Here is a 26,122-nt window from a genome sequence, read left to right as displayed (position 1 = left end):
TAAAAAAAAACCTTAAGTCTATATTTTTGTGTTTGCTACACAGTTAAATAATTGTTTGTTGCAACAAGCTGCAGATTTCATTAAAGGGTTAATGAACTATGATATTAATTGTCTTTTTTTTAGTTAGCATCTACCTTAAACACCCCAAGCTGAAAGCTAATGATGGTTATATAAGAGCAGCTGCATCCTGGTGCGAAAAGCTGTATGTTTTACATTCAATATACGTTTGATACGATTAATCAACTAATAGAAAAAAAATAATCGGACTATTAAAATAATTTTTTGTTTGTGGCAGCCCTAATTATAACCCATAACATTACTTTCTCCACATTCACACCGTTCCATATCCACATCTCTTTCATGAACTGACTAAATCACAAAAATACCTTTTACTGCATGAACAAATCCCAAAATTAACTAGTTTTATGGTGTTTTTAACTGTGTTTTTTAACCATCTGAAATGTATTAATTAAACTAAACCCCTTTTAAATAAATGCTTTTTAAATATACCCAATCTTAATTAAATAAACCAACAGTATTACACTTATATCTAATGCTGGTCTAACCCAAAAATATCTGGAGACTGGGTTCATTACCGCGAACTATAAGTCCGCCATTTTGTCTCTCCGCTGCAGCAGATCACCTGTGCACGCGCTTACACCCGCGACCTCACTCCCCAGTTTAACACGAATACATCTTAAAGCACTATTGCTGCTGTTGTCTTATCATTTATCTGTTATTTACAACCCAGTTTACCTTCTAAATCCCAAACTCAGCAGGTCACAGACCGCTTCATCGCGCTGACTCTTCTTCGGCCGACCGGGGCTCACAAACTGATGCATCCGGGTCCGAGCGCCCTCTGCTGGCGAAACCTATATTACACTTTAAGATATGAACAATAGTTTCTCTAATTGAAAGTGACCTCTAACCTTAAAAATAAAATGGGGGGCTACTGTTTTTATGTATTCGTTTTTATCAAACTGTCACATCCTGATTAATTTATGCACTTTGATTATTAGAGAATCTGAACACCTCACAAATGAATGATTTCAGGCCAGTATCAAAGCTCCCAATCATAAGCAGGAAAAGCTTTCACTCAGCAGCTGAAACCATCTTTAACGCCCTGCAGCTGCGTTGAAACCAGCTTTAACACAGTCAGTGTTAGTTTTATGGATCTCAGCGCTGTATTCAGCCATCGGTTCATTTCTTCAAAGACCGGAGGACTTGGCCCAATTTAAAGGTCAGACCCCTTCGTGCCTATAGGTGGAGCTCCTCAGGGTTCTATTGTGGGGCCTCGGTTTTAAGAGGTCATTTTAAGGTAGATCTTTGGTAAAAACATGAAATAGATGGCATTTTGTTTGTTATTTGTTTTAATGTTGCTTTGTGAATTCAGTTTCCTGCAGGCTGACCCTTGACACAGATGAACCGTAAACTTTACCGGTGTTTTTGCTGCTGTCACCTCTGACCAGTGTGAGAATATGTGCTTTAAGGTGTTTGGCCTGTGTTCTGCATTATATTTCACATAATTCTCTGAGAGAGGAATAAAAAGCATGCAGACCCATGTTGTGTGAAGCACGGACTAATGAGAGAAACTGCTTCTGTGGATCATCGGGAGCTTTTCTTTCAGATCAACCTATCGACCGACCCTGCAGGAAGCCTTCCTGCCTGCAGACCTCCCCGTTTTCTCTCTTACAGCAGAAAGGAAAAGTTTGAAACTCAGGAAACGGTCCAGCAGGGTCAGCTGGAGGATTCACAGGACATCGTGCTTCCTCTCACACTCCATGTTGATTTTATTTTCAGCTGATTCAGACAAATCTCAACCATCCAATTAAAGGGTCTTTAATTAGGAGCTCCAGCCTCGGCACCATCTGTCTGTTAACATGCGGAGAGACTCTGACTGTTGGGCAAACACTTTGCCTCTCAGCTGCTAATTTAGGTCTTTATCTGTTTACATCCTCTCTGTCATCGGTTTCTTTTTCAAACTTTAGACAAACATGAAGCTGGAAATATAAACTGTTACGGTTTAAAGGTTTTATTCTGCTCTACGGTTACTGGATATTTTCCCATAGCTCTTCTTTGTTCCTCCTGCAGGTGGACCGGACCGAGGTGATCCGGAGCTGTGTCAACCCCACCTACTCAAAGGTTTTCACCCTGGATTTTTACTTTGAGGAGGTGCAGCGGCTGCGCTTTGAGCTTTATGACATCAACAGCGGCCACAACGGCCTGAGAGAAGCTGACTTCCTGGGATCGGTGGAGTGCACGCTGGGACAGGTGAGTAACTCCTCCCATCTCTCAGGCTGACGCTCTCATGACTCCCTTAAAGGGGAACTCCGGTATTTTTAAACCTTATTTCTGGCATGAAATACGTTCATCTACTCACCGAGAACAGTTTGGTGAAAGTCGGCGTCCTTCAGAAGATATTTAGATAACTGGAGATCCATATAACGGAGTGAACGGGGCTTAGAGGATGCAGCCTCTAAATAAGGCATTATCTGTCTTTATTTCACCAGTACTTTAAGAAGAATGAATGAATGAACGTGTGCTATAGCTCTGTTAGCTCATAGCTGCTGTTATGTGGCTACTTGCAGCTATAGGAGAGCTAACGGAGGGATTTCTACACAGGCACTCTACTGGGACCACTTCATCCACACGCCCCCCTGCAGCACAATTTATTCACTCCGTGCTCTGTGACAGTCGGCTAACTTCACACAGAGTTTGCTGCTGATAGTTTTGTGCAACATGGCAGGATATTTATCAGATTTTGATGATGTGAACGACGACTTTGAGTAAGATGGACGTTCTTACCGGAGTGAATGAGCTGTGCTGCAGGGGGACATTCAGCATGTTTCCTTGGAAAATCCCAGCCTTACTTGCCTGTTTGTAATTGACTTCATGAGCAGGTTGGTTTGCAGAGCTGCTCTGAAAGTAAATAACTGAAATCTGACCGTTTAAAGCGCTGTTTAACTGCCAGGTTAGAAAATATTGCATCGGCTGATGGTGGAAAAGATGTTTAATGTGCTTCCCAGATATCCTCCTGCTTTCCGATCAAAACAGAGGCTGCTTGGACAGAAAACCAGTGGAAAACCTTTTCATGGAGATGTTTTTGTGTCATTTTTTATCCTTTTTAAAGCCCTCCGCGATGCTAAATGAAGAGAAACAACCCGTTAGCTCTGTCACCGGAGTGAAAACTGATAAAGCTGTCGTTTAATTAAAGGTTAGTTTGAGCTGTGAATTCAAATTTCTGCAGATCCGACCCGATGGAGTGAATCCTGAGCCGTAAACGGGTCAAACACAGACAGAACGCCACAGTGAGGTCTGTCAGAGGACCCGGTAAACGCCAGGAAGAAAACATCTCTTTCGGCAGCAGCTGATTGTTTTTCAGGATATAAAACCCCACCGGGCCAAAGACGGGTTACAGGCTAAAGGCCAACCCAAAGGAAAGGAACTGGGCTGGGTTTCTGGTAATCTGAGAATCAAACATGAAGAGAAACGAGTCAAATTTCATCCCCATATGAAGTCTTAAACGACTTAATTTCCTGAGAAATAGAAGCCAAAGTGTCCCTTAGGGTCAGGAAGACATCACAGATCCTTTTAATGATTTGTTTTGCGTCTGACTGGAAGGAAACTGATGAATTAATCAGAGATATTGTTTTTATTGGGTCTGATTTTCTGGAAACTCTGAACCTAAACATGTTGATGAACGGCTGTTTTCACTTTATTATGTGTTCTGTAACTCCAGTTAGACTCCAGTTAGACCCCTAAAGACTCCTAAAGACTCCAGTTGGACTCCTAAAGGCTCCAGTTAGACTCCTAAAGACTCCAGTTAGACTCCTAAAGACTCCAGTTAGACTCCAGTTAGACTCCTAAAGACTCCAGTTAGACTCCTAAAGACTCCAGTTAGACTCCTAAAGACTCCAGTTAGACTCCAGTTAGACTCCAGTTAGACCCCTAAAGACTCCAGTTAGACTCCTAAAGACTCCAGTTAGACTCCTAAAGACTCCAGTTAGACTCCTAAAGACTCCAGTTAGACTCCAGTTAGACTCCAGTTAGACTCCAGTTAGACCCCTAAAGACTCCTAAAGACTCCAGTTGGACTCCTAAAGGCTCCAGTTAGACTCCTAAAGACTCCAGTTAGACTCCTAAAGACTCCAGTTAGACTCCAGTTAGACTCCTAAAGACTCCAGTTAGACTCCTAAAGACTCCAGTTAGACTCCTAAAGACTCCAGTTAGACTCCAGTTAGACTCCAGTTAGACCCCTAAAGACTCCAGTTAGACTCCTAAAGACTCCAGTTAGACTCCTAAAGACTCCAGTTAGACTCCTAAAGACTCCAGTTAGACTCCAGTTAGACTCCAGTTAGACTCCTAAAGACTCCAGTTAGACTCCTAAAGACTCCAGTTAGACTCCTAAAGACTCCAGTTAGACTCCTAAAGACTCCAGTTAGACTCCTAAAGACTCCAGTTAGACTCCTAAAGACTCCAGTTAGACTCCAGTTAGACTCCTAAAGACTCCAGTTAGGCTCCAGTTGGACTCCTAAAGGCTCCAGTTATTTTTAAATTATTATTATTCTAAGGAAACACTAACTTCCAGCTTCCTGTGAGGCAACAGGCAGCCATCTGTTGTCTGCCTGAAGAGAGGAGTTTCTCTGTCTCAGACCTGCGTTAACTTCAGGATTTCTAACAGAAAAAGAACATTTCAAACACCAGGAGAAGTGAAAGCAGGCAGAGGTTTTACATCCACCTGCTGAAACTGACCAGATCAGAGCCAGACTTAGACCTCCTGATGACTGTTTTCAGTCTCCTGTGAGGGGACAAACTGTGCTGGAAGAGTTTTACAAAGCAGAGCTGAAGGCGGCCAAGTCTGTGATGAAACAATCAGCTCCTCCTCTTCATCTTCCTCCTCTTTGTCTCTGCCAGCCATCGCTCGGCTCGGCTCGGCTGCCAGATGGCTGACGGAGCAGGTTTCTAACTGGAAGAGGCGCTCACAAGATGCAGGACTGCAGAGCTGCAGGTTTCTCTCCAAAATGAAGGAAAGTGCCTCTGATTTCCTCCTGCTGACGATGCCGGTTTCTGCAGCTGAGCACAAAGAACCTGTTGCTTTGTAAAAAAAACAAGGAACTGCAGGAAGTTTTACCTTTACTTTGACTTTAAATCGATCACAGATGCTAAGAATCTATCATATCTGATGCTTCGTCTCGTCAACTTAATTTAATTTGTTAATATACTTAAATTTTTACGCGTCAGACCTGCGGTTCGTTCCATAAAAGTTTATCAGCTGCGATCGATTTTCAAGCAGCAAAGATGTTCAGAGGAGCTCCAGTTTGTGTTTAAAACAATGTTCCTCAGAGAAAGACTGGAAGGGATCTGCATATTTCTGCCTCTACAGAGCAGAATATCATTAAAGCATTCAGGGAACCTGGAGGAGTTTCAGTGTAAAGGACGAGGGAGCAAGCCTAAGCTGGACCCCGTGACCTCTGACCCCTCAGACGCTGCATCAAGAACCGTCATTCATCAGCAGCTGATAGAAGCACGTGGACAAGGGATTACTGTGGAAACCTTTGTCCAGCACCACAATACAGAGTTCCATTCACAAGCTTTACTGTGCAGGAAAGAAGCCTGATGTTAACCTCGTCCACTTCTCTGGGCTCGGAGGCGTCTGGGATGGACCGTCACACGGTGGAAACGTGTGCTGTGGTCAGACCCATCAGTATTCCACATCTTTGTTGGAAGAAATGGAGCAAAGAGCAAAAGCAGCATCCAGCCTGCTGTCAGCAGCCAGTCCCTGCAGCCAGGCTCTGTGATGGTATGGGGTTGGATCAGGGGGCAAAGCTCATTTCCACTTCTGTGACGGCAGCATTAATGCAGAAAAGTTCACTGAGATTTTACAGCAACATATGCTGCCTTCAAGGCCACATCTTTTCCTGGGACGTCCCAGCATTGTTCAAGCAGACCATGGAAAACCACATTCTGCCACAGTCCAAAGGCCTGGCTGAGGAAGAAGAGGTACGGGTGCTGGACTGGCTGCCTGCAGTCCTGACCTGTCCCCAGCAGAGAAACAACCCCCCCCCCCGCACTGCTGCACACCTTAAGACCTGTTTAAGGAGGAATGGGACAAAATAACAGCTGGAACTCTGCATCACCTGGTTTCCTCAGAGTCAGAACGGCTTTAAGTGTTGGCAGAAGGAAACAAAGTGGGAAAAGGTTCACTGACTTTATGGGATGCTGCAGGTCTGAGGTGTAGAAAAGATGTTTGTTCACAGATTAAATTAAGCTGAACAGGAAATCTGTTGAGTTCAGACTGTCTGACAGGAAGTAAAAGAAGAGAAAACATCAAAATAACGTTTTTTGCAGAAAACTATCCCAAGTTTTTCCAATTTGTGGCTGTAAAAGTTATTTTAAGCCTTTTAGGAATGTTATAACATGTAAAACTGATCAGTTTAGTCTGTTTATGGGGTTGACAGAATGAGTAAAGGCTGAAAATCAACACATACAACCACCCCCCCGCACTGCTGCACACCTTAAGACCTGTTTAAGGAAGAATGGGACAAAATAACAGCTGGAACTCTGCATCACTTGGTTTCCTCAGAGTCAGAACGGCTTTTTTGAATATTTCTGAAAGAAACAGCCAGTTAAAGCAGAGAATCTGTTGCTGATTTTACTGTTTCCACTGATTCTCGTGTCCAGATCAGGTTCTTTTCCAGCCTGTCTGATACCTCAGTGTAAGTCTGCAGCATTAAAAGTTGAAGTTAAATTGTTTGACCCTCAGATTGAACCTTCAGCTTGTCAGAAACACTTTAATGTCGCAGCTGTTTGATGTGACACTCAGTTTCATGATGTTGCAGGTCTGAGGTGTAGAAATGATGTTTGTTCACAGATTAAATGAAGCTGAACAGGAAATCTGTTGAGTTCAGACTGTCTGACAGGAAGTAAAAGTAAGAGAAAACATCAAAATAACGTTTTTTGCAGAAAACTATCCCAAGTTTTTCCAATTTCTGGCTGTAAAAGTTACTTTAAGCCTTTTAGGAATGTTATAACATGTAAAACTGATCAGTTTAGTCTGTTTATGGGGTTGACAGAATGAGTAAAGGCTGAAAATCAACACATACAACCCCCCCCCCGCACTGCTGCACACCTTAAGACCTGTTTCCAGGCAGAATGGGACAAAATAACAGCTGGAACTCTGCATCACCTGGTTTCCTCAGAGTCAGAACGGCTTTAAGTGTTGGCAGAAGGAAACAAAGTGGGAAAAGGTTCACTGACTTTATGGGATGCTGCAGGTCTGAGGTGTAGAAAATAAATTAAGATAATAAGACAAAACATGAACTATTTGGGTTCATACTGTCCATAATGTCAGAAGAAATCTCAGAATCCTGTCATATTATTCCACAGCTGTCTGGTTTTTAGCTGGAAATGTCCCATCGTGGACATTAGGACTGATTTCCTTCTCTGAGATATGTCATAAATGTGCTCTGACCTCATTTCTGACATGAAAAAACCAAACTATTTGTGCCCTGCTTGTTCCTGAATGCACCGCAGCCTCCTCACTCCTCTACAATACAGAGTCACTAAACCTAAACCTGTTTCAAGAAGTCCAAAATGTCTGAAGGAATAATGACGCAGAGTTTGTTTGATGTGTTCGCAGATCATCTCCCAGAGAAAACTGTCCAAAGCTCTGCTCAGACCCGGCGGCACCGTGGGGAAGGCCATCATCACGGTGAGTCGGCCTCTCACAGTCCTCCACATTCAGAGGAAACTCTTTATTTCCTGTAAGTTCTGGCTGCTCTGAGCCTCAAACGCAGCTGTTTTCTGCTCCTGTTTGCTCTTTAGTCCAGTTTCTGAGCCAGTTTCTGACCCTCAGACTGCGAAGCCTCCACCAGACAGAGACGAGGATTCTCTCTGATAAGTCTGATCCTCTCAGCTGGACTCAGACAGCTTTACTCGCACATTTCACCAGGGATTCACAGCTGGAAAATCCCTCCTCACCTCTCTGCACACATGAAACTCTTCACGGGGATTTATTCTGACAGGATTTCTGAGCAGGAAGCAGCTTCAGAGACAGAAAGAGCTTCTTTTTGTCTTTTTTTCACATCTCATCTGTCATTTTCCCACCATCTGATCTTTATTTCTTTTCATTTTTCACAACTTTCCGTTCTTTTTCCTCCAGATTTTCCTTTAACTGTTCGGTTTTCATCTAATTTTCCTCCTTTTCTCTTCTCAGCAGATTTCTTTTTCCATCCTTTTCTCGTCTTTTCCTCACGATGAACTCCATCAGTGTTTTCATGCAGATTATCTGCATGTGTGGACAGAAAACTCGTCATGTGACCCCTGCAGGGATCTGGGATCAGTTCAGAAGCAGAATAAACATCATCAGCTTCCTGTTGATGGTTCAGGGCGACGTGAAGAAAACACGAACAACAAATCAATTACAATGAAGTGAATGCAGGCTGGAAACTGCTCAAAGGGGCCTTCAGAGTAATTATTGATGAGGCTGATTGGATTGGAGGCTTGACTCAGGTCAGTGATTTTAGTCCATAAAGACTTTTCCGGCAGCTTCTGGATCCGTTTAAATTTGAAGTTGCTTAATTCAGTCTCTTTTAAATATGCTAATATAAGCCGGATTTATTTTGTTCAGGAACTAGTCTGGTCTGGACAATGTTTGCTGTAGTCTTTATGTTTAAAGTTCAAGAAGAAGTCGTTTCTCGTATGTCTCTGTTTAAAGAAGAGCAGCTGATATTGTGGCTCTCAGTGAGGAGAGGACCGGTGTTGTTAGCAGTTAGCTGTAAGTTGTAAGTTAGCAGTTAGCTGTAAGTTAGCCGTTAGCTGTAAGTTAGCAGCAGATGCTAGCAAACGATGCTTTCTCATCAGCAGTAACGGACCAAGCTGGAGATGTGCACAGCGTAACTCGTAGTAATGCATGTGAACCGTTAATTACTGCGTTTAAACATTTTGGATATATTAACCTCATTAAACAGTTGTACCTGGAGACCTCCATCTTTATCAGAAACATGCCGATAATGTAACGCTAACACACCGAGAGTGAGGAGAGGACCGGTGTTGTGTTGGAAACACACCTTAAACACAGCTGCAGGTTGTCTGAGTTACAGAACGGAACCGTTCAGCGAGAAAGCTTCAGCTAACAAAGTAATGTGGGAACAATAATGTTCATCTTTCAGAAAGGAACAGCAGTAACTCCTTAGAAGTTGGTGTACGTCATCTTCATTAGCTAAGCTGTTAGCGTTAGCTGCTGCTAAAGGAAGAAATAAATCAGTAAATAAACCATGAGGAGTTATTTCTGCATTAGCTAAGCTGTTAGCGTTAGCTTCAGCTAACAAAGTAATGTGGGAACAATAATGTTCATCTTTCAGGAAGGAGCAGCAGTAACTCCTTAGAAGTTGGTGTACGTCATCTTCATTAGCTAAGCTGTTAGCGTTAGCTGCTGCTAAAGGAAGAAATAAATCAGTAAATAAACCATGAGGAGTTATTTCTGCATTAGCTAAGCTGTTAGCGTTAGCTTCAGCTAACAAAGTAATGTGGGAACAATAATGTTCATCTTTCAGAAAGGAACAGCAGTAACTCCTTAGAAGTTGGTGTACGTCATCTTCATTAGCTAAGCTGTTAGCGTTAGCTGCTGCTAAAGGAAGAAATAAATCAGTAAATAAACCATGAGGAGTTATTTCATTAGCTAAGCTGTTAGCGTTAGCTTCAGCTAACAAAGTAATGTGGGAACAATAATGTTCATCTTTCAGAAAGGAGCAGCAGTAACTCCTTAGAAGTTGGTGTCCGTCATCTTCATTAGCTAAGCTGTTAGCATTAGCTGCTGCTAAAGGAAGAAATAAATCAGTAAATAAACCATGAGGAGTTATTTCATTAGCTAAGCTGTTAGCGTTAGCTGCTGCTAAAGCAGGAAATAAATCAGTAAATAAACCATGAGGAGTTATTTCATTAGCTAAGCTGTTAGCGTTAGCTGCTGCTAAAGGAAGAAATAAATCAGTAAATAAACCATGAGGAGTTATTTCATTAGCTAAGCTGTTAGCATTAGCTGCTGCTAAAGGAAGAAATAAATCAGTAAATAAACCATGAGGAGTTATTTCATTAGCTAAGCTGTTAGCGTTAGCTGCTGCTAAAGGAAGAAATAAATCAGTAAATAAACCATGAGGAGTTATTTCTCAGATGCTTCCATTTCCCTGCTCTGAAGTTCAGGCTCTGAGAGTTGGAACTGATCCTCTTTGTGGCTCAGTTCCTTCAGTCCAGCGTTGAACTGGACCAAGTTGTTAAAACAGTGGGATGAAAAGTGTTTGCTGCACATTCACAGTCTTTAGCTAACTCTGCTGGAACATTAGCCTCAGATATAGTTTATCCACTGGGCTCTTATATCCTCTGAGGCTGCTGCTGGATGGAAGATGCATGCTCCTCAGTGCAGCTGACAGCAGAACATTTCCACCAGAAGCTGGCTTCATCCGTCCAGCAGGGTGGAGGTGAGTGGGCGGGGCTTAGCAGAGGAGGCGGAGCCAACTTAAGGAGTGACGTACTTTAGGAATTAAAATCAGAACGGCTCGTTAAATGAGGAACTTTCACACAAAGGGGAACTAAATAAATCCCAGGGTTGAGTTTTACAGCTGCTGGTGACTTCAGACGCCCTGATATATGCTCCCAGGAACAGGAAGAAGGAGTTTTTACTGAATATGTCACCTTTAAAGGAAAATGCCACAGTGGGTCCCCACTGACTTGAAAAGTCTAAAATCGTATCTGATACTTTCAGCCTTTCAGATTATACGAAGACTGACCTTAAAAGAGTTTCTTCAGGGTTCTTTTCTGGCTGGTTGTTCTTGCTGAGTCTGACCTGAATACCTGATGATGGCGTCCTCGTCTCATAAAGAGCCTTTTATCAACAGGAAAATGTGTGTTTTCAGATCTCAGCAGAGGAACTGACGGGGAACGATGACTACATCGAGCTCTCCTTCAGCGCCAGGAAGCTGGACGATAAGGTAACAGCGTCTCTCACTAACATGCTCATGAAAATCTGAAGAAATTGTCTGAGAGACTCCTAGAAAATGAGACTAATGTTCTATTATTTGCACATAAAGTCAGTGGAAAGACACAAGTTTCACAAAAAAGAGGAAAAGGTCACTTAAACTAAACCTCATACAGCTTCCCTACCTGAATATAAAGGAACACTTGAGCTAAAACAGTTGAATCTATGAAGAAGAATCAGGGTTTCAGCATGAGGAGGAGAGGCTTCACAGATGCCTTTCCCCCACATCAGGCCACATCTGCAGAGGAAGCCCATGTAGATTATCTCTGTAAGAGGCCAGTTCTACATTATCTCTGGATGGAAATCCTGCAGAACCGCGGCGGTCTTCTTCGGTTAACTCTTTCCCTGCTGGCTGTGGGTTTGAACCCGGCTTCATTGGATTATTTTTGTTTGTTTGCGCCTCAGGTTGGACTTTTTCCTCATTACTCTCTGAACCAGTCGCCCACTCACCAGCTTGGATGTTACTTAGTGTTTTATTTAGCTGACTGATTAGGAATCAGTCTCATAGATGGAGGCTCCTCTGGCCTTTCAGGGTCTAGTTTTGAGACTTTTCTTTGCTGTTGTGTCTCTTTTCAGACATTATTTACTTATCTGTCTGAGTTTATTCGTGTCTCCTCCTGGCTGCACATGTCCTTTTGGATATGTTTGCATCTTTTGCTATTTTACATCTTAACCAGATCTCCACCTGAGACGGAAACTGTTTCACTCTGTAACATGTGTTCAGGACTTCTTCAGTAAATCTGATCCCTTCCTGGAGATCTACAGGCTGAACGATGACGCCACCATGCAGCTCGTCTACAGAACTGAGGTACAGCCGACCTTTACTCTGAAAGATCATCAGTAGAACTACAGTCACTGTAATTTAAATAAAGGAGCTTCTGATGCAGAGATTCTATAAAACAGGGAATCACAAACACACTCATCAACACACCAAGTCTATTTAAAACCACAACATGGAATGGAAATCTAGCCAAGAGCCTAGAAAAAATAAGTCTAATTGACCAAAGTTAACCTAGATAATGAGCTGCTGCTGCAGTAAAGTAATAATGAAGCTCCTGCAGGGCTCCCCTGGCAGGTCTTACACCTTCCACATTCAGCTCGTTGAGACAATTAAAGCGACCAAACAAAGACTCCTGCAGTAACACCGGAGGTTCAAGGGCCACAGAGGCTCCAGCAGGGACTCGTGTAGCTGGTTTAATTCACTCATCCCTCTATGAATGGATCCATGTGCTGAAAACAGTGGAGTTAAATCCACTAAGTGCTCCCAGTGAGTAGTTTTCAGCTGAAGATGTCTAATAACTGCAGTCAGAGCTGGTACAAAAGGGAGTAATTAAAGACAATTCAAGTATTTTGTTTAGCCAACATTTCACTGGGGTTTGCAGCATGGTGGTTATTCTCTGTTGTTACCTGAACTGTGGAGCTTGTTCGGGGAACCTCGGTCGGTTTGGGTCCAAATGAAACATTAAATATTCAGCTGCTTTGTTAACCTGACTATAAAAAAAAGATTAAAAAGGTCCAGTTTTAGTCGGGTCAACACAGTAATTAGATTTTTATTCTGACGCCTTGTATTTTACTGGCAGAGAAGTGAGTGTTCAGTCCAGCTTCTCTCTGTTTTTAGCTGATTTTGTGGATCAAAACACAATGATTAAAGGTGAAAAGACACCAGACTTTCTCAATGATCGTCCATGTTTTAATAACCCTTCATGGAAACTTTGCAGTTTCAGAGAAACCAGAGAACCACAGCCGACAAGTCTGGGAAATACAGCTGAAAGACACCTGAATAATCCTTTAAAACGGCAACTTTCCCCAGTTTAGCTTCACTGAAGTCTGCGAACAAAAGTCAGCGAGCAGTAAGATTAGATGATGGGAGATGAAGGACTAAGATTAGGTGAAGGACTGACCTCCCTCTGCAGGCTGATCTCAGGCTGTTTTTAGGTCTGAACTGATTTGTATCTCCTTACTGTGTCTCTCTGTCTCAGACGGTTATGAATAATCTCAATCCTGTGTGGAAAACCTTCAAAGTTTCTCTCAACTCGCTCTGCAGTGGAGACCATGAACGCAAGCTGCAGGTAAACACACTCATGCACCTCAGAGGACACTGACTTTAATTACTTTTAGTGACTTAACATGAGCTCAAGTCTTTTAAGGACTTTAAGGACTCAATGTGACCTTTTAAACAGATTTCTGTCCTCTCAACACACACTGACAGCCCCACACTGTCTCCTGTATCAGTCAATAGATGTGGTGGCTCCAGGCTAAATGTGGAAGTCTGATTGGCTGATGAGCAGGTCAAACATGGCGCCAAGTGCATTTTCCTCATCATGATAAGCTTTCAATCTGCTGAATCCTCAAGTTTGAAAGCTGATTTTAAAGGTCTATCCCAGAGCAACAACCAGCCAAAATGTCCCCAAAGTTTGTTAATCATGTAAATCAGGGCTGAAACGATTCATCGAGTAACTCCCTGACAAAAAAAAATCCTCGATGTAAATTCTCTGCTTCGATGCTTCGTTTAACTCCCACCAACATGTTCTGATGAGCGGTCGCCCTGTTTCACACGGACAGTTGTTACTGTCACACAACGTGCAGCTTCATTTGATGGAGAAAACAACGAGGAGCAAAATTAGAGAAAAAGAGGAAAAATGTCTAAAGTTTGGGAGCATTTCAAAGAAAAGAAAAGAGAAAATACTGAACAGTGTGTCCATTTTAAAAGCCAGTTAGCTTAGCACGATAGCACAACATCAGAAAGTAGCTAGTTCACATATCGAGTCCACTGAGCGGAACAAACACAAGGGAACATTTCACGTTAGCATTTTAATGTAAATCAGTCGGCTTGTTAGCTGACAAGGAAGCTAGCACAGAACAGAAGGAAGTTAGCAGAGAACAGAAGGAAGCTAGGAGAAAACAGAAGGAAGCTAGGAGAAAACAGAAGGAAGCCAGCAGAGAACAGAAGGAAGCTAGCAGAGAACAGAAGGAAGTTAGCAGAGAACAGAAGGAAGCTAGCAGAGAACAGAAGGAAGCTAGGAGAAAACAGAAGGAAGCTAGCAGAGTACAGAAGGAAGCTAGCAGAGTACAGAAGGAAGCCAGCAGAGAACAGAAGGAAGCTAGCAGAGAACAGAGGAAACTAGCAGAGAACAGACAATAAAACAGGAAATAAGAGGCTTTATTAGGATTTCAGCTGCATTAAAATAGTTTATGAAAGCAGAGACAGCAGGAGAGACGCTAACAGATGTTAATGCAGCTGGATGTTAGCTAGTAAGCTAATAGCTGCTGTTCTATAGAAGCTAGCTCCTCCTGTTATCAGTATCAGGAGGAGGATGGTTTTTTGGCCCGATCACCCAGGTGCTTCATAATGTAAACATTTATCTTTTAAACCGTTATTATTATATTAAGTATTTATTATCTGATATAATAATCGATAGAATACTTGATTACCTCTTCACTGATTTTATTTTGGCATTTTTTGGGTGTCTCGACCTCCGCAGAATACTTAAAAAACAGCGCACACAAATTTCCCTTCAGCTGAGACAGTGACAAAGGTTTTCACCTCGCAGGGGAACACATCCATCATCACTTGTTCTGTGTTCATCACCAGGCGTTTCCTGCCTGGCAGGCCTTCAATCAGCCTGGGGGCCAGGGGTTGGGCCCCCTGTCAGCAGCTCAGAGATGAGCTTTGAGGGTTCAGCGGCGAAATTCAGAGGAAACAATGAATTCTGTGAATCAAAGAGCTGGCTGAGGTTTTTAATGCAGTGATCTCAGGACAGCCTGAGCTACACGTATAAATGCTTCATATTGTTTGCTACAGCCTTGTTGGGACTGAAATATATCCACAAAGTGTTTGATGAATAATTTCTGCACCATCTGATTAGCTGACATCCCACATGATCATTACTGGGTTAGTAAATAGACACTAACTCGAATATTCCCCACGAGCCCTCAGTCTGAGGTGACTCACGTCACGCTTATGATCATTAAACTGTCGGAGAATTTTATGTCCAACTTGAGAGTAATAAAACCATGTTATGTCCTGTCCTGAGGCACAACATGAGATTTTTAACAACCACAATCCTCAGAGTGATGGCACTCTCAAGGTGAAGAGAAGCTGAAATAATGAAGAATAAAAATGAGGACAATAAAAGTCATTCCAGGCAACAAAATAGCCCCTTAGAGTGATAAACCGGCAGTGTTTGCTTTCAACAGAGTAACGCCTTCATGGCTTCATCCATCATAAGCAGATTCTCTTCTCTTATCCACCAAAAAACTCCTTTAATCAAACAAACAGTAGCTGATGTACAGGAAAGATAAGAAACACATTATTGACTTCATTTAAAGGCATTTGAAGTGTCTACAGGAATATTTGTTGATGTTTTTTTAGTAAAAAACTTTCTCAGCTCCTTTTGTGGTACCGTCTCTTTAAGAACCCCCTCTCAGTCTTTCGTCATTAGATTCTCATTCTATAAGTATTAAAGGGTGTGTAAAAGGAGCCTTTAAAGAGACATTTCACCAATTTGCTCTTGAACCAAATAGTTCTCTCAAAAAGAAACTGTGGATTCCAGGAAAAAATTGAAAAAGAATGAAAACATGATTCAGACACATAACCTCCACTTATGTTTCTGACATCTTTACCTGTTTGGTGTTAATTATCTTTCCCTAATCCCTCATAACAGCCAACAACTCAAGCTTGTTTCAACACCAACACACCGCTGAAATTATTTAAACTTTTCCATCCATCCATCATCCATCCATCATCCATCCATCCATCCATCATCCATCCATCCATCCATCATCCATCCATCCATCATCCATCAATCATCCTTCATCCATCATCCATCCATCCATCATCCATCCATCATCCATCCATCCATCCATCCATCCATCATCCATCCATCCAACCATCATCCATCCATCCATCCATCCATCCATCCATCATCCATCAATCATCCTTCATCCATCATCCATCCATCCATCATCCTTCATCCATCCATCCATCAATCCATCCATCATCCTTCATCCATCCATCAATCCATTCATCCATCCATCCTTCATCCATCATCCATCCATCCATCATCCATCCATCATCCATCCATCCATCATCCTTCATCCATCCATCCATCAATCCATCCATCCATCCATCCATCCTTCATCCATCCATCATCCTTCATCCATCCATCAATCCATTCATCCATCCATCCTTCATCCATCCATCCATCATCCATCCATCCATCATCCATCATCCATCCATCCATCATCCATCATCCATCATCCATCCATCATCCATCCATCATCCATCCATCATCCATCCATCCATCCATCATCCTTCATCCATCCATCCATCAATCATCCTTCATCCATTCATCCATCCATCCTTCATCCATCCATCATCCATCCATCATCCATCCATCCATCCATCCATCATCCTTCATCCATCCATCCATCAATCCATTCATCCATCCATCCTTCATCCATCCATCCATCATCCATCCTTCATCCATCCATCATCCATCCATCATCCATCCATCCATCCATCCATCATCCTTCATCCATCCATCCATCAATCCATTCATCCATCCATCCTTCATCCATCCATCCATCATCCATCCATCCATCCATCATCCTTCATCCATTCATCCATCCATCCTTCATCCATCCATCATCCATCCATCATCCATCCATCCATCCATCCATCATCCTTCATCCATCCATCCATCCATCCTTCATCCATCCATCCATCATCCATCCATCCATCATCCATCATCCATCCATCATCCATCCATCATCCATCCATCATCCATCCATCCTTCATCCATCCATCCATCCATCAATCCATCCATCCATCCTTCATCCATCCATCATCCTTCATCCATCCATCCATCATCCTTCATCCATCCATCAATCCATTCATCCATCCATCCTTCATCCATCCATCCATCATCCATCCATCCATCATCCATCATCCATCCATCCATCATCCATCCATCCATCCATCCATCCATCATCCATCATCCATCCATCCATCCATCATCTTTCTGCACTTCCTTCTCTGCCTGCTCTCTATCTCTGCTCTGTCCCCTCTGACAGAGTCGGACTCCTGGGTTCCTTCTATGTAGCTTATTGTTAGCTTATTGTTAGCTTATTGTTAGCTTATTGTTAGCTTATCGTTAGCTTTTATATAGCTGTTATATCTTCATTTGTAAGTCGCTTTGGATAAAAGCGTCTGATAAATACAGGAACAGAAACATCATCCATCATCCATCCATCCATCCATCATCCACCTATCCGAGGTCTGGTTGAGGAGGTAACAGGTCCAGTAGGGAGACCTCCTGTCCTGGACATGGTCTATTCAGATTCCATGTCCCCAACCTCCCCCAATATGTGAGAAAAACTCTCCTGGAGATGTAAGTTGAAGATCTCCCGGACAGGGACCTCTGCCATCAGTTGACAGCTCTTCCCCTGATTGCCCAAGACGTTCGGCCGCAGGTCTGATGATACGACTAAAAGTGGATTGTCAGCCTTTGGCCTAAGGTGGCCTGGTACCAGGTCCACTTATGGCTGAACAGGGTGTCTGTAATGGACAATCTATGACTAGCACAGAGGTCCAAAAACAAAACACCGCTCGGGTTCAGATCAGGGAGGCCGTTTCTTCCCATCACACCCCTCCAGGTCCCTCCATCATTGCCCACATGGACATTAAAGTTCCCCAGAAGAACAACGGATTCCCCAGGTGGCACCCTCTCCTGGACACCCCCCAGAGACTCCAGCAAGGCCAGGAATCTGAGCTGCTGTTTGATGCATCCTCACAAACAACAGTCACAACCTGTGACTTTAAGGTGCAGCGAGGCGACCCTCTTCCACACCTCCTGCCTCGGTGTTGAAGTTCTTCCATCAGCCGGGTTCCCTTCTCTGGGCAAGGTGACTTTATCAATATGGTGCTGCTCCATCAAGGCCCCTGTCCTGCCCTGGGAGACCTTATCAGGGACTAATGCCCCCCAAACACAGCTCTCAGGATCATGGGACTCCTAATGATTCATTATCTTGTCAGGATCATGCTCTCAGTGATCTTCCACAGCTGGAAAACATGATGTCTGTAAATCTTACAGCTGATATCGATGCCCACTGTCTGTTTGTTACATCACACACTATTAATTCTGTCTCCAAACTGTTACTGTGATGCAGCATCTGCATTCACAACCATCTCAAACACAGGAACGCCTCTGATTATGAACACGATTACAGAGCTTTGTGAGAGCAGCAACAACAACAGCTGGAATTAACTAAAATGATTCATTATCATCAATCATTATTGTAAGAAACAGAAAGCTGTATTTATAATGACCAACACACAGGTCAAAATGATGAGCAACACATGGTTTCACTGTCTGTTCTACTTTGGATGAGTACAGTGTTCCTTGGAGCTGAAAGCAGATAAAGAACTGATGGAAGACTAACTCAGACATTAGAACACAAGAATTAATTTACTGATTTAAATGATAAGCTGCAGGAAAATGGAAACAGACTCATAGTTTCCTAACGGGGGCTCAATAAATCAGTGGATTTAAAAGAATAAAGCAGGCTGTGTGATTTATGTTCACATTGTTCTGCCTCAGGATGAAGAAAAATGTTTTTTAGTGAGACATTAAGCTGAGTTACTGCATCTACACATATGCACTCATCCATCATGGAGGAGAGAAACTTTCTATTTAAACAATTCAAACGTTGCTCTAGCATGAATGTTTTTTATGCCTCCACCACAGAAATTGTTCCCTAACCCACAGCAACGTTAAAATGACTCACTTCTATCGTAAAATGAGTCATTGTATTGGGAGGAAACTCAGATTTCTGCTCCTGAGACCTCAGTGATGCAGATTTGTTGTGCAGCTAGCCTAGCAAGCTAGCTAACCAGCGATAAGCTAGCGCTAACCAGCCACAACAGCTCGCTAGCATTTATGTCGCAGAGGTTCCTGCATTACTTTTAAATTTTAAATGTAAAGGACAAGAACAATATCAGGGTAACAAACACAAGAACTGTACTTCGGATCTGAACACCAGCAGTCAGCTGAAGCTGCAACTCAAAGGGAGATTGAACAGCTTGTTGCTGTTTATACGACCGTTAAGATGCTCTTTCAGTGTCAACCGTCGAGTCGCCATCTTCCCATAAGATTCCCATTCCTGTAACTACTCTGCAGTTTTAGATTATACACCAGAGAGATTCTAGATAAACCAATAATAACACCGTTTTGAAGTCATGGCCAAAGTGTTCCATATGCACAACTTTAGGGGACATTTCCACCTGAGTGTCTACATCCATTTGTGGTTAAAAATGTGGGTGGATATCAAGCTTTAACAATGAAAGAGAACCATGTGTGTACATGTTTCTTTGGTCATGTCTTCATTTGGTAATGAACAGTTCCTGGATCTAACCACAGAGGTGCCTTTGGATAAACTATATCTGAGGCTAATGTTCCAGCAGAGTTAGCTAAAGACTGTGAATGTGCAGCAAACACTTTTCATCCCACTGTTTTAACAACTTGGTCCAGTTCAACGCTGGACTGAAGGAACTGAGCCACAAAGAGGATCAGTTCCAACTCTCAGAGCCTGAACTTCAGAGCAGGGAAATGGAAGCATCTGAGAAATAACTCCTCATGGTTTATTTACTGATTTATTTCTTCCTTTAGCAGCAGCTAACGCTAACAGCTTAGCTAATGAAGATGACGTACACCAACTTCTAAGGAGTTACTGCTGCTCCTTTCTGAAAGATGAACATTATTGTTCCCACATTACTTTGTTAGCTGAAGCTTTCTAGCTGAACGGTTTCGTTCTGTAACTCAGACAACCTGCAGCTGTGTTTAAGGTGTGTTTCCAACACAACACCGGTCCTCTCCTCACTCTCGCTGTGCTAACGTTACATTATCGGCATGTTTCTGATAAAGATGGAGGTCTCCAGGTACAACTGTTTAATGAGGTTAATAAATCCAAAATGTTTAAACGCAGTAATTAACGGTTCACATGCATTACTACGAGTTACGCTGTGCACATCTCCAGCTTGGTCCATTACTGCTGATGAGAAAGCATTGTTTGCTAGCATCTGCTGCTAACTTACAGCTAACTGCTAACTCACAGCTAACTGCTAACTTACAGCTAACTGCTAACTTACAGCTAACTGCTAACTTACAGCTTACTGCTAACTCACAGCTAACTGCTAACTTACAGCTAACTGCTAACTTACAGCTAACTGCTAACTTACAGCTTACTGCTAACTCACAGCTAACTGCTAACTCACAGCTAACTGCTAACTTACAGCTAACTGCTAACTTACAGCTTACTGCTAACTCACAGCTAACTGCTAACTTACAGCTAACTGCTAACTTACAGCTTACTGCTAACTCACAGCTAACTGCTAACTCACAGCTAACTGCTAACTTACAGCTAACTGCTAAACTGTTTCCCTCTGGGATCAATAGAGGAACTCCTGAGCAGCTGCTGACCTCATTAAAAGGGTAGAGTTGAACACTTCCTAAATCTCCACCCGAAAACAGCGAGGTGTTAAAACAGGGCTGAGAGTCGCTGTGCTTAAACCAACAGGTGTTTTGACCAAAGTCTGCCTCAGAAACCTGAAAATTGTGCTAAATGTTAAAAAGGGCAGAGAACGTCACCTTTAAAGTGACATGTTATAAATTTCGTAATAAACGAGTTGTCAATCCAGATTCACACTGACAGCTCTTAAACCTGTTCCCTATAAACCGAACAGCCCCTGAACGCACCGTCAGCTGGTAACTGAGCCGGACTGCATTCTTCAAGCTGAAAAATCTTGTTTTTTTCATGTGGTTTTCAGTGAGGAGTCCTCTGAGATTCTAATGTGACCAAGTGAATGAAGCTGTGAGTGTGACAGCTCATTAAAACCTCAGTGTGTTTCCTCACAGGTGGATGAAGTCTCTTTCTCCTCTTTAATCCTCAAGCGTCGGTTCGTTCGTCGCTGCTCACTTTAATGAGCAGGGAAGGACGCAAACAGGCGTGTTGCACGTCCACCTCTGATATAAATGCTCAGCACTTGACTCCCATTGACCTGAACCTCCAGCCTTCTGTCTGATTCCTTCCTAAACGTGTCGCGGTCCTCAGATCCTGAATACAAAAACAGCAGCTGTTCAAAGCTTTTTCAGCCTTAGAGCACAGTGTCAGTGTTCGTGAGGCCAAGCGACTGAGAGGGAAAGCTTTGAGGTGCTTTTGGGAGTGAAGCACGTCTCTGACTGAGTCGATTCCCTGCAGGAGTCCAACTTCAGGCCTGAGAACACTGAGACATCGACTTTAAGCCAAGCTGCAGGAGTCCTTCTTTTCCTCTTCTGTTCCCATTTTTACCTGTTCTCAAAAGCTGCTGGAAAACATCTTAAAGCTGGTTCAAGATCATCTGGAGACAAACGCTGCAACTAACGAGCTGTGCTGATAGTTAGAAGAAAAAGTAATCATGTGACTTTGTGAAGCCCTGAACCTGACAGCCTTCTCCTGGCAGGAGTTCTTCTTCTGCAGTTTATTCTTCTGCAAACTCAAGGCTGGAAGGAGTTCTTCTTCTGCAGTTAATTCTTCTGCAAACTCAAGGCTGGCAGGAGTTCTTCTTCTGCAGTTTATTCTTCTGCAAATTCAAGGCTGGAAGGAGTTCTTCTTCTGCAGTTTATTCTTCTGCAAACTCAAGGCTGGAAGGAGTTATTCTTCTGCAGTTTATTCTTCTGCAAATTCAAGGCTGGAAGGAGTTCTTCTTCTGCAGTTTATTCTTCTGCAAACTCAAGGCTGGAAGGAGTTCTTCTTCTGCAGTTTATTCTTCTGCAAACTCAAGGCTGGAAGGAGTTCTTCTTCTGCAGTTTATTCTTCTGCAATATCAAGGCTGGCAGGAGTTCTTCTTCTGCAGTTTATTCTTCTGCAAACTCAAGGCTGGAAGGAGTTCTTCTTCTGCAGTTAATTCTTCTGCAAACTCAAGGCTGGAAGGAGTTCTTCTTCTGCAGTTTATTCTGCAAACTCAAGGCTGGAAGGAGTTCTTCTTCTGCAGTTTATTCTTCTGCAAACTCAAGGCTGAAAGGACTTCTTCTTCTGCAGTTTATTCTTCTGCAAACTCAAGGCTGGAAGGAGTTCTTCTTCTGCAGTTTATTCTTCTGCAAACTCAAGGCTGGAATGAGTTCTTCTTCTGCAGTGTATTCTTCTGCAAACTCAAGGCTGGCAGGAGTTCTTCTTCTGCAGTTTATTCTTCTGCAAACTCAAGGCTGGAAGGAGTTCTTCTTCTGCAGTTAATTCTTCTGCAAACTCAAGGCTGGAAGGAGTTCTTCTTCTGCAGTTTATTCTTCTGCAAACTCAAGGCTGGAAGGAGTTCTTCTTCTGCAGTTTATTCTTCTGCAAACTCAAGGCTGGCAGGAGTTCTTCTTCTGCAGTTTATTCTTCTGCAAACTCAAGGCTGGAAGGAGTTCTTCTTCTGCAGTTTATTCTTCTGCAATATCAAGGCTGGCAGGAGTTCTTCTTCTGCAGTTTATTCTTCTGCAAACTCAAGGCTGGAAGGAGTTCTTCTTCTGCAAACTCAAGCCTGAAAGGAGTTCTTCTTCTGCAGTTAATTCTTCTGCAAACTCAAGGCTGGAAGGAGTTCTTCTTCTGCAGTTTATTCTGCAAACTCAAGGCTGGAAGGAGTTCTTCTTCTGCAGTTTATTCTTCTGCAAACTCAAGGCTGAAAGGACTTCTTCTTCTGCAGTTTATTCTTCTGCAAACTCAAGGCTGGAAGGAGTTCTTCTTCTGCAGTTTATTCTTCTGCAAACTCAAGGCTGGAATGAGTTCTTCTTCTGCAGTGTATTCTTCTGCAAACTCAAGGCTGGCAGGAGTTCTTCTTCTGCAGTTTATTCTACTGCAAATTCAAGGCTGGAAGGAGTTCTTCTTCTGCAGTTAATTCTTCTGCAAACTCAAGGCTGGAAGGAGTTCTTCTTCTGCAGTTTATTCTTCTGCAAACTCAAGGCTGGAAGGAGTTCTTCTTCTGCAGTTTATTCTTCTGCAAACTCAAGGCTGGCAGGAGTTCTTCTTCTGCAGTTTATTCTTCTGCAAACTCAAGGCTGGAAGGAGTTCTTCTTCTGCAGTTTATTCTTCTGCAAACTCAAGGCTGGAAGGAGTTCTTCTTCTGCAGTTTATTCTTCTGCAAACTCAAGGCTGGAAGGAGTTCTTCTTCTGCAGTTTATTCTTCTGCAAACTCAAGGCTGGAAGGAGTTCTTCTTCTGCAAACTCAAGGCTGGAAGGAGTTCTTCTTCTGCAGTTTATTCTTCTGCAAACTCAAGGCTGGAAGGAGTTCTTCTTCTGCAGTTTATTCTTCTGCAAATTCAAGGCTGGAAGGAGTTCTTCTTCTGCAGTTTATTCTTCTGCAAACTCAAGGCTGGAAGGAGTTCTTCTTCTGCAAACTCAAGGCTGGAAGGAGTTCTTCTTCTGCAGTTTATTCTTCTGCAAACTCAAGGCTGGAAGGAGTTCTTCTTCTGCAGTTTATTCTTCTGCAAATTCAAGGCTGGAAGGAGTTCTTCTTCTGCAGTTTATTCTTCTGCAAACTCAAGGCTGGAAGGAGTTCTTCTTCTGCAGTTAATTCTTCTGCAAACTCAAGGCTGGAAGGAGTTCTTCTTCTGCAGTTTATTCTTCTGCAAACTCAAGGCTGGAAGGAGTTCTTCTTCTGCAGTTTATTCTTCTGCAAATTCAAGGCTGGAAGGAGTTCTTCTTCTGCAGTTTATTCTTCTGCAAACTCAAGGCTGGAAGGAGTTCTTCTTCTGCAAACTCAAGGCTGGAAGGAGTTCTTCTTCTGCAGTTTATTCTTCTGCAAACTCAAGGCTGGAAGGAGTTCTTCTTCTGCAGTTTATTCTTCTGCAAATTCAAGGCTGGAAGGAGTTCTTCTTCTGCAGTTTATTCTTCTGCAAACTCAAGGCTGGAAGGAGTTCTTCTTCTGCCATGTTGCTTTTGGACATTTGGATCCTTTTGTGTAACACGCGTGTTTGTGTGTTTTTGTTTGTGTGTCTCTGTATATTCATGAGCTGCTCGCTCACTGTCAGCGTTCTTCTTCACTTCCTCTGATCCCTTTTTCCTGGATTCAGGCTCATTTATTCACTTCCTGCCATCACGCTGGTCCCAGCCGGTTCTGTCCCAGCCGGTTCTGTCCCAGCCGGTTCTGTCCCAGCCGGTTCAGTCCCAGCCGGTTCTGTCCCAGCCGGTTCGGTCCCAGCCGGTTCTGTCCCAGCCGGTTCCTTCGGGTCGTAATGTGAACGCAGCTCAGCTCAGGACATCCTCATGTTTATTATTATTATTTATTTCCCGCCACATTAATGATGCGATTTTCTGTTCTCCTCACAGAAAACTCAAAGTATTGTTTTTCCTTTTTGACCGACTTTAAATAAAAACTCGTGTTGGAGGCCCCTGATGAACCCATTCATGTCTGGGACAGTCTGGTCAGATATCACACACATCCACAGCCGGACAGTTTCAGTCGCTGCTGACAGCTCGGCCCGAATCTGCAGCTGCTTGAAGTTGCTTCAGCCTCTTTCGGTCATTCATTCACATCCGTTCCTGGCTCCAGCTGAACCGTTAATGCTGTCGCAGGTGAAGCTTCACAGTCTGTAACTTCAGTGTTTTTCCTCTGCTCAGTGCACCGTGTGGGACTGGGACTCCAACGGGAAGCACGACTACATCGGGGAGTTCGAGGCCACCTTCAAAGAGATGAGAGGAGCCATCGATGGACGACAGGTGAGCTGCCGCCGAGCATCGTACTCTGAAATACATTATTTAAAGTTCTGTCATGAAAAGATGCACAAACAGGACGATTTTACATCTTTCTGTGAGATGTTCTTATGCTGATGTGTGGCTGCAGAGAAAATCATCTCCCAGCGGGAGCTCTCGGTTCACTCGGTGTCTTCTTCACCTGCACAGCCAGTTTAAAGGCCCAGCGAGCCTCAGACAGCTCAAACACTGTGAGGCAGGAGGAGAAACACAGCTGGACCTCACATGCAGACGCTCCCGGAGACGCTCCGACAGCCTGAGTAAATCTCAGCCTGAGGGACGAAACGGGCCATCCTGATAAGAAGAAGCAACAGCAAACATCCTGTAAATTATTCCTCAGGAGCAGCTTTTAACTCGTGTGTGTTCTCTGGTCCTGAGCTATAAAGACAAAACAGATGTGAATGTGGAGAAACTGCAGCCTGAGGAGCACGTTTTTAGCATTTATCTGAACATTTAACGAGGTTAAAGCGGATCAGCAGCGGCTCATGGTGGCCTGCTTTATTCAATTCAACTTTATTTGATCTATCACAGCCCAGTTCAAGCAGAGACTATTTAAAGAAAGAAGCCAACAGATTGCATTGCTTCTTCCAAGAAACCTCCATCAGAACCAGAACCAGGAAGAAACCTCCATCAGAACCAGAACCAGGAAGGGTCCATCTGCCTGGACCAGCTGGGGCTGAGAGGACAGGAAAGAGGGGACAACAAGCAGCGTAACACCAGGCCAGAGACACCTGCTGAGAGAGAGAAACACAAGTTAATGACAGCAATGATGTCATCTGTACATGGAGGGAGGAGAGGTGCATCATGGGAGCTCCCCCAGCAGGCTGGGCCTATAGCAGCAGAACTATGGGATGTTTCAGGCTCACCTGAGCCATCCCTAACTATAAGCTTTATCAGAAAGGAAAGTTTCAGCCTGATCTTAAAGGTAGAGAGGGTGTCTGCTTCCTGAAGCCAAACTGGCAGCTGGTTCCACAGAGAGGGGCCTGATAACTGAAGGCTCTGCCTCCCATTCTGCTTTTAGGGGCCTGATAACTGAAGGCTCTGCCTCCCATTCTGCTTTTAGGGCCCTGATAACTGAAGGCTCTGCCTCCCATTCTGCTTTTAGGGGCCTGATAACTGAAGGCTCTGCCTCCCGTTCTGCTTTTAGGGGCCTGATAACTGAAGGCTCTGCCTCCCATTCTGCTTTTAGGGGCCTGATAACTGAAGGCTCTGCCTCCCATTCTGCTTTTAGGGGCCTGATAACTGAAGGCTCTGCCTCCCATTCTGCTTTTAGGGGCCTGATAACTGAAGGCTCTGCCTCCCATTCTGCTTTTAGGGGCCTGATAACTGAAGG

General features: G+C 43.4%; 1 protein-coding gene across 1 annotated transcript in view; it reads left to right on the top strand.

Annotated features, from left to right (window-relative positions):
• cpne4a (copine IVa) overlaps window positions 1-26,122 on the top strand; it is a 93,817-nt gene that overhangs the window by 31,735 nt on the left and 35,960 nt on the right. The window contains exons 3-8 of the mRNA XM_072393477.1: window positions 2,092-2,271; window positions 7,639-7,710; window positions 10,907-10,981; window positions 11,753-11,836; window positions 13,008-13,097; window positions 24,658-24,756. Of these exons, the coding sequence (XP_072249578.1) occupies window positions 2,092-2,271; window positions 7,639-7,710; window positions 10,907-10,981; window positions 11,753-11,836; window positions 13,008-13,097; window positions 24,658-24,756 (600 nt within the window). The remainder of the gene's footprint in view (window positions 1-2,091; window positions 2,272-7,638; window positions 7,711-10,906; window positions 10,982-11,752; window positions 11,837-13,007; window positions 13,098-24,657; window positions 24,757-26,122) is intronic.

This window comes from Leuresthes tenuis, unplaced genomic scaffold, assembly GCF_036924035.1.
Source record: "Leuresthes tenuis unplaced genomic scaffold, fLeuTen1.0.hap1 SCAF_10, whole genome shotgun sequence".
NCBI lineage: Eukaryota > Metazoa > Chordata > Actinopteri > Atheriniformes > Atherinopsidae > Leuresthes > Leuresthes tenuis.
The sequence above is the reverse complement of the archived record's forward strand: the minus strand, read 5'-3'. Positions and strand labels throughout refer to the sequence as shown.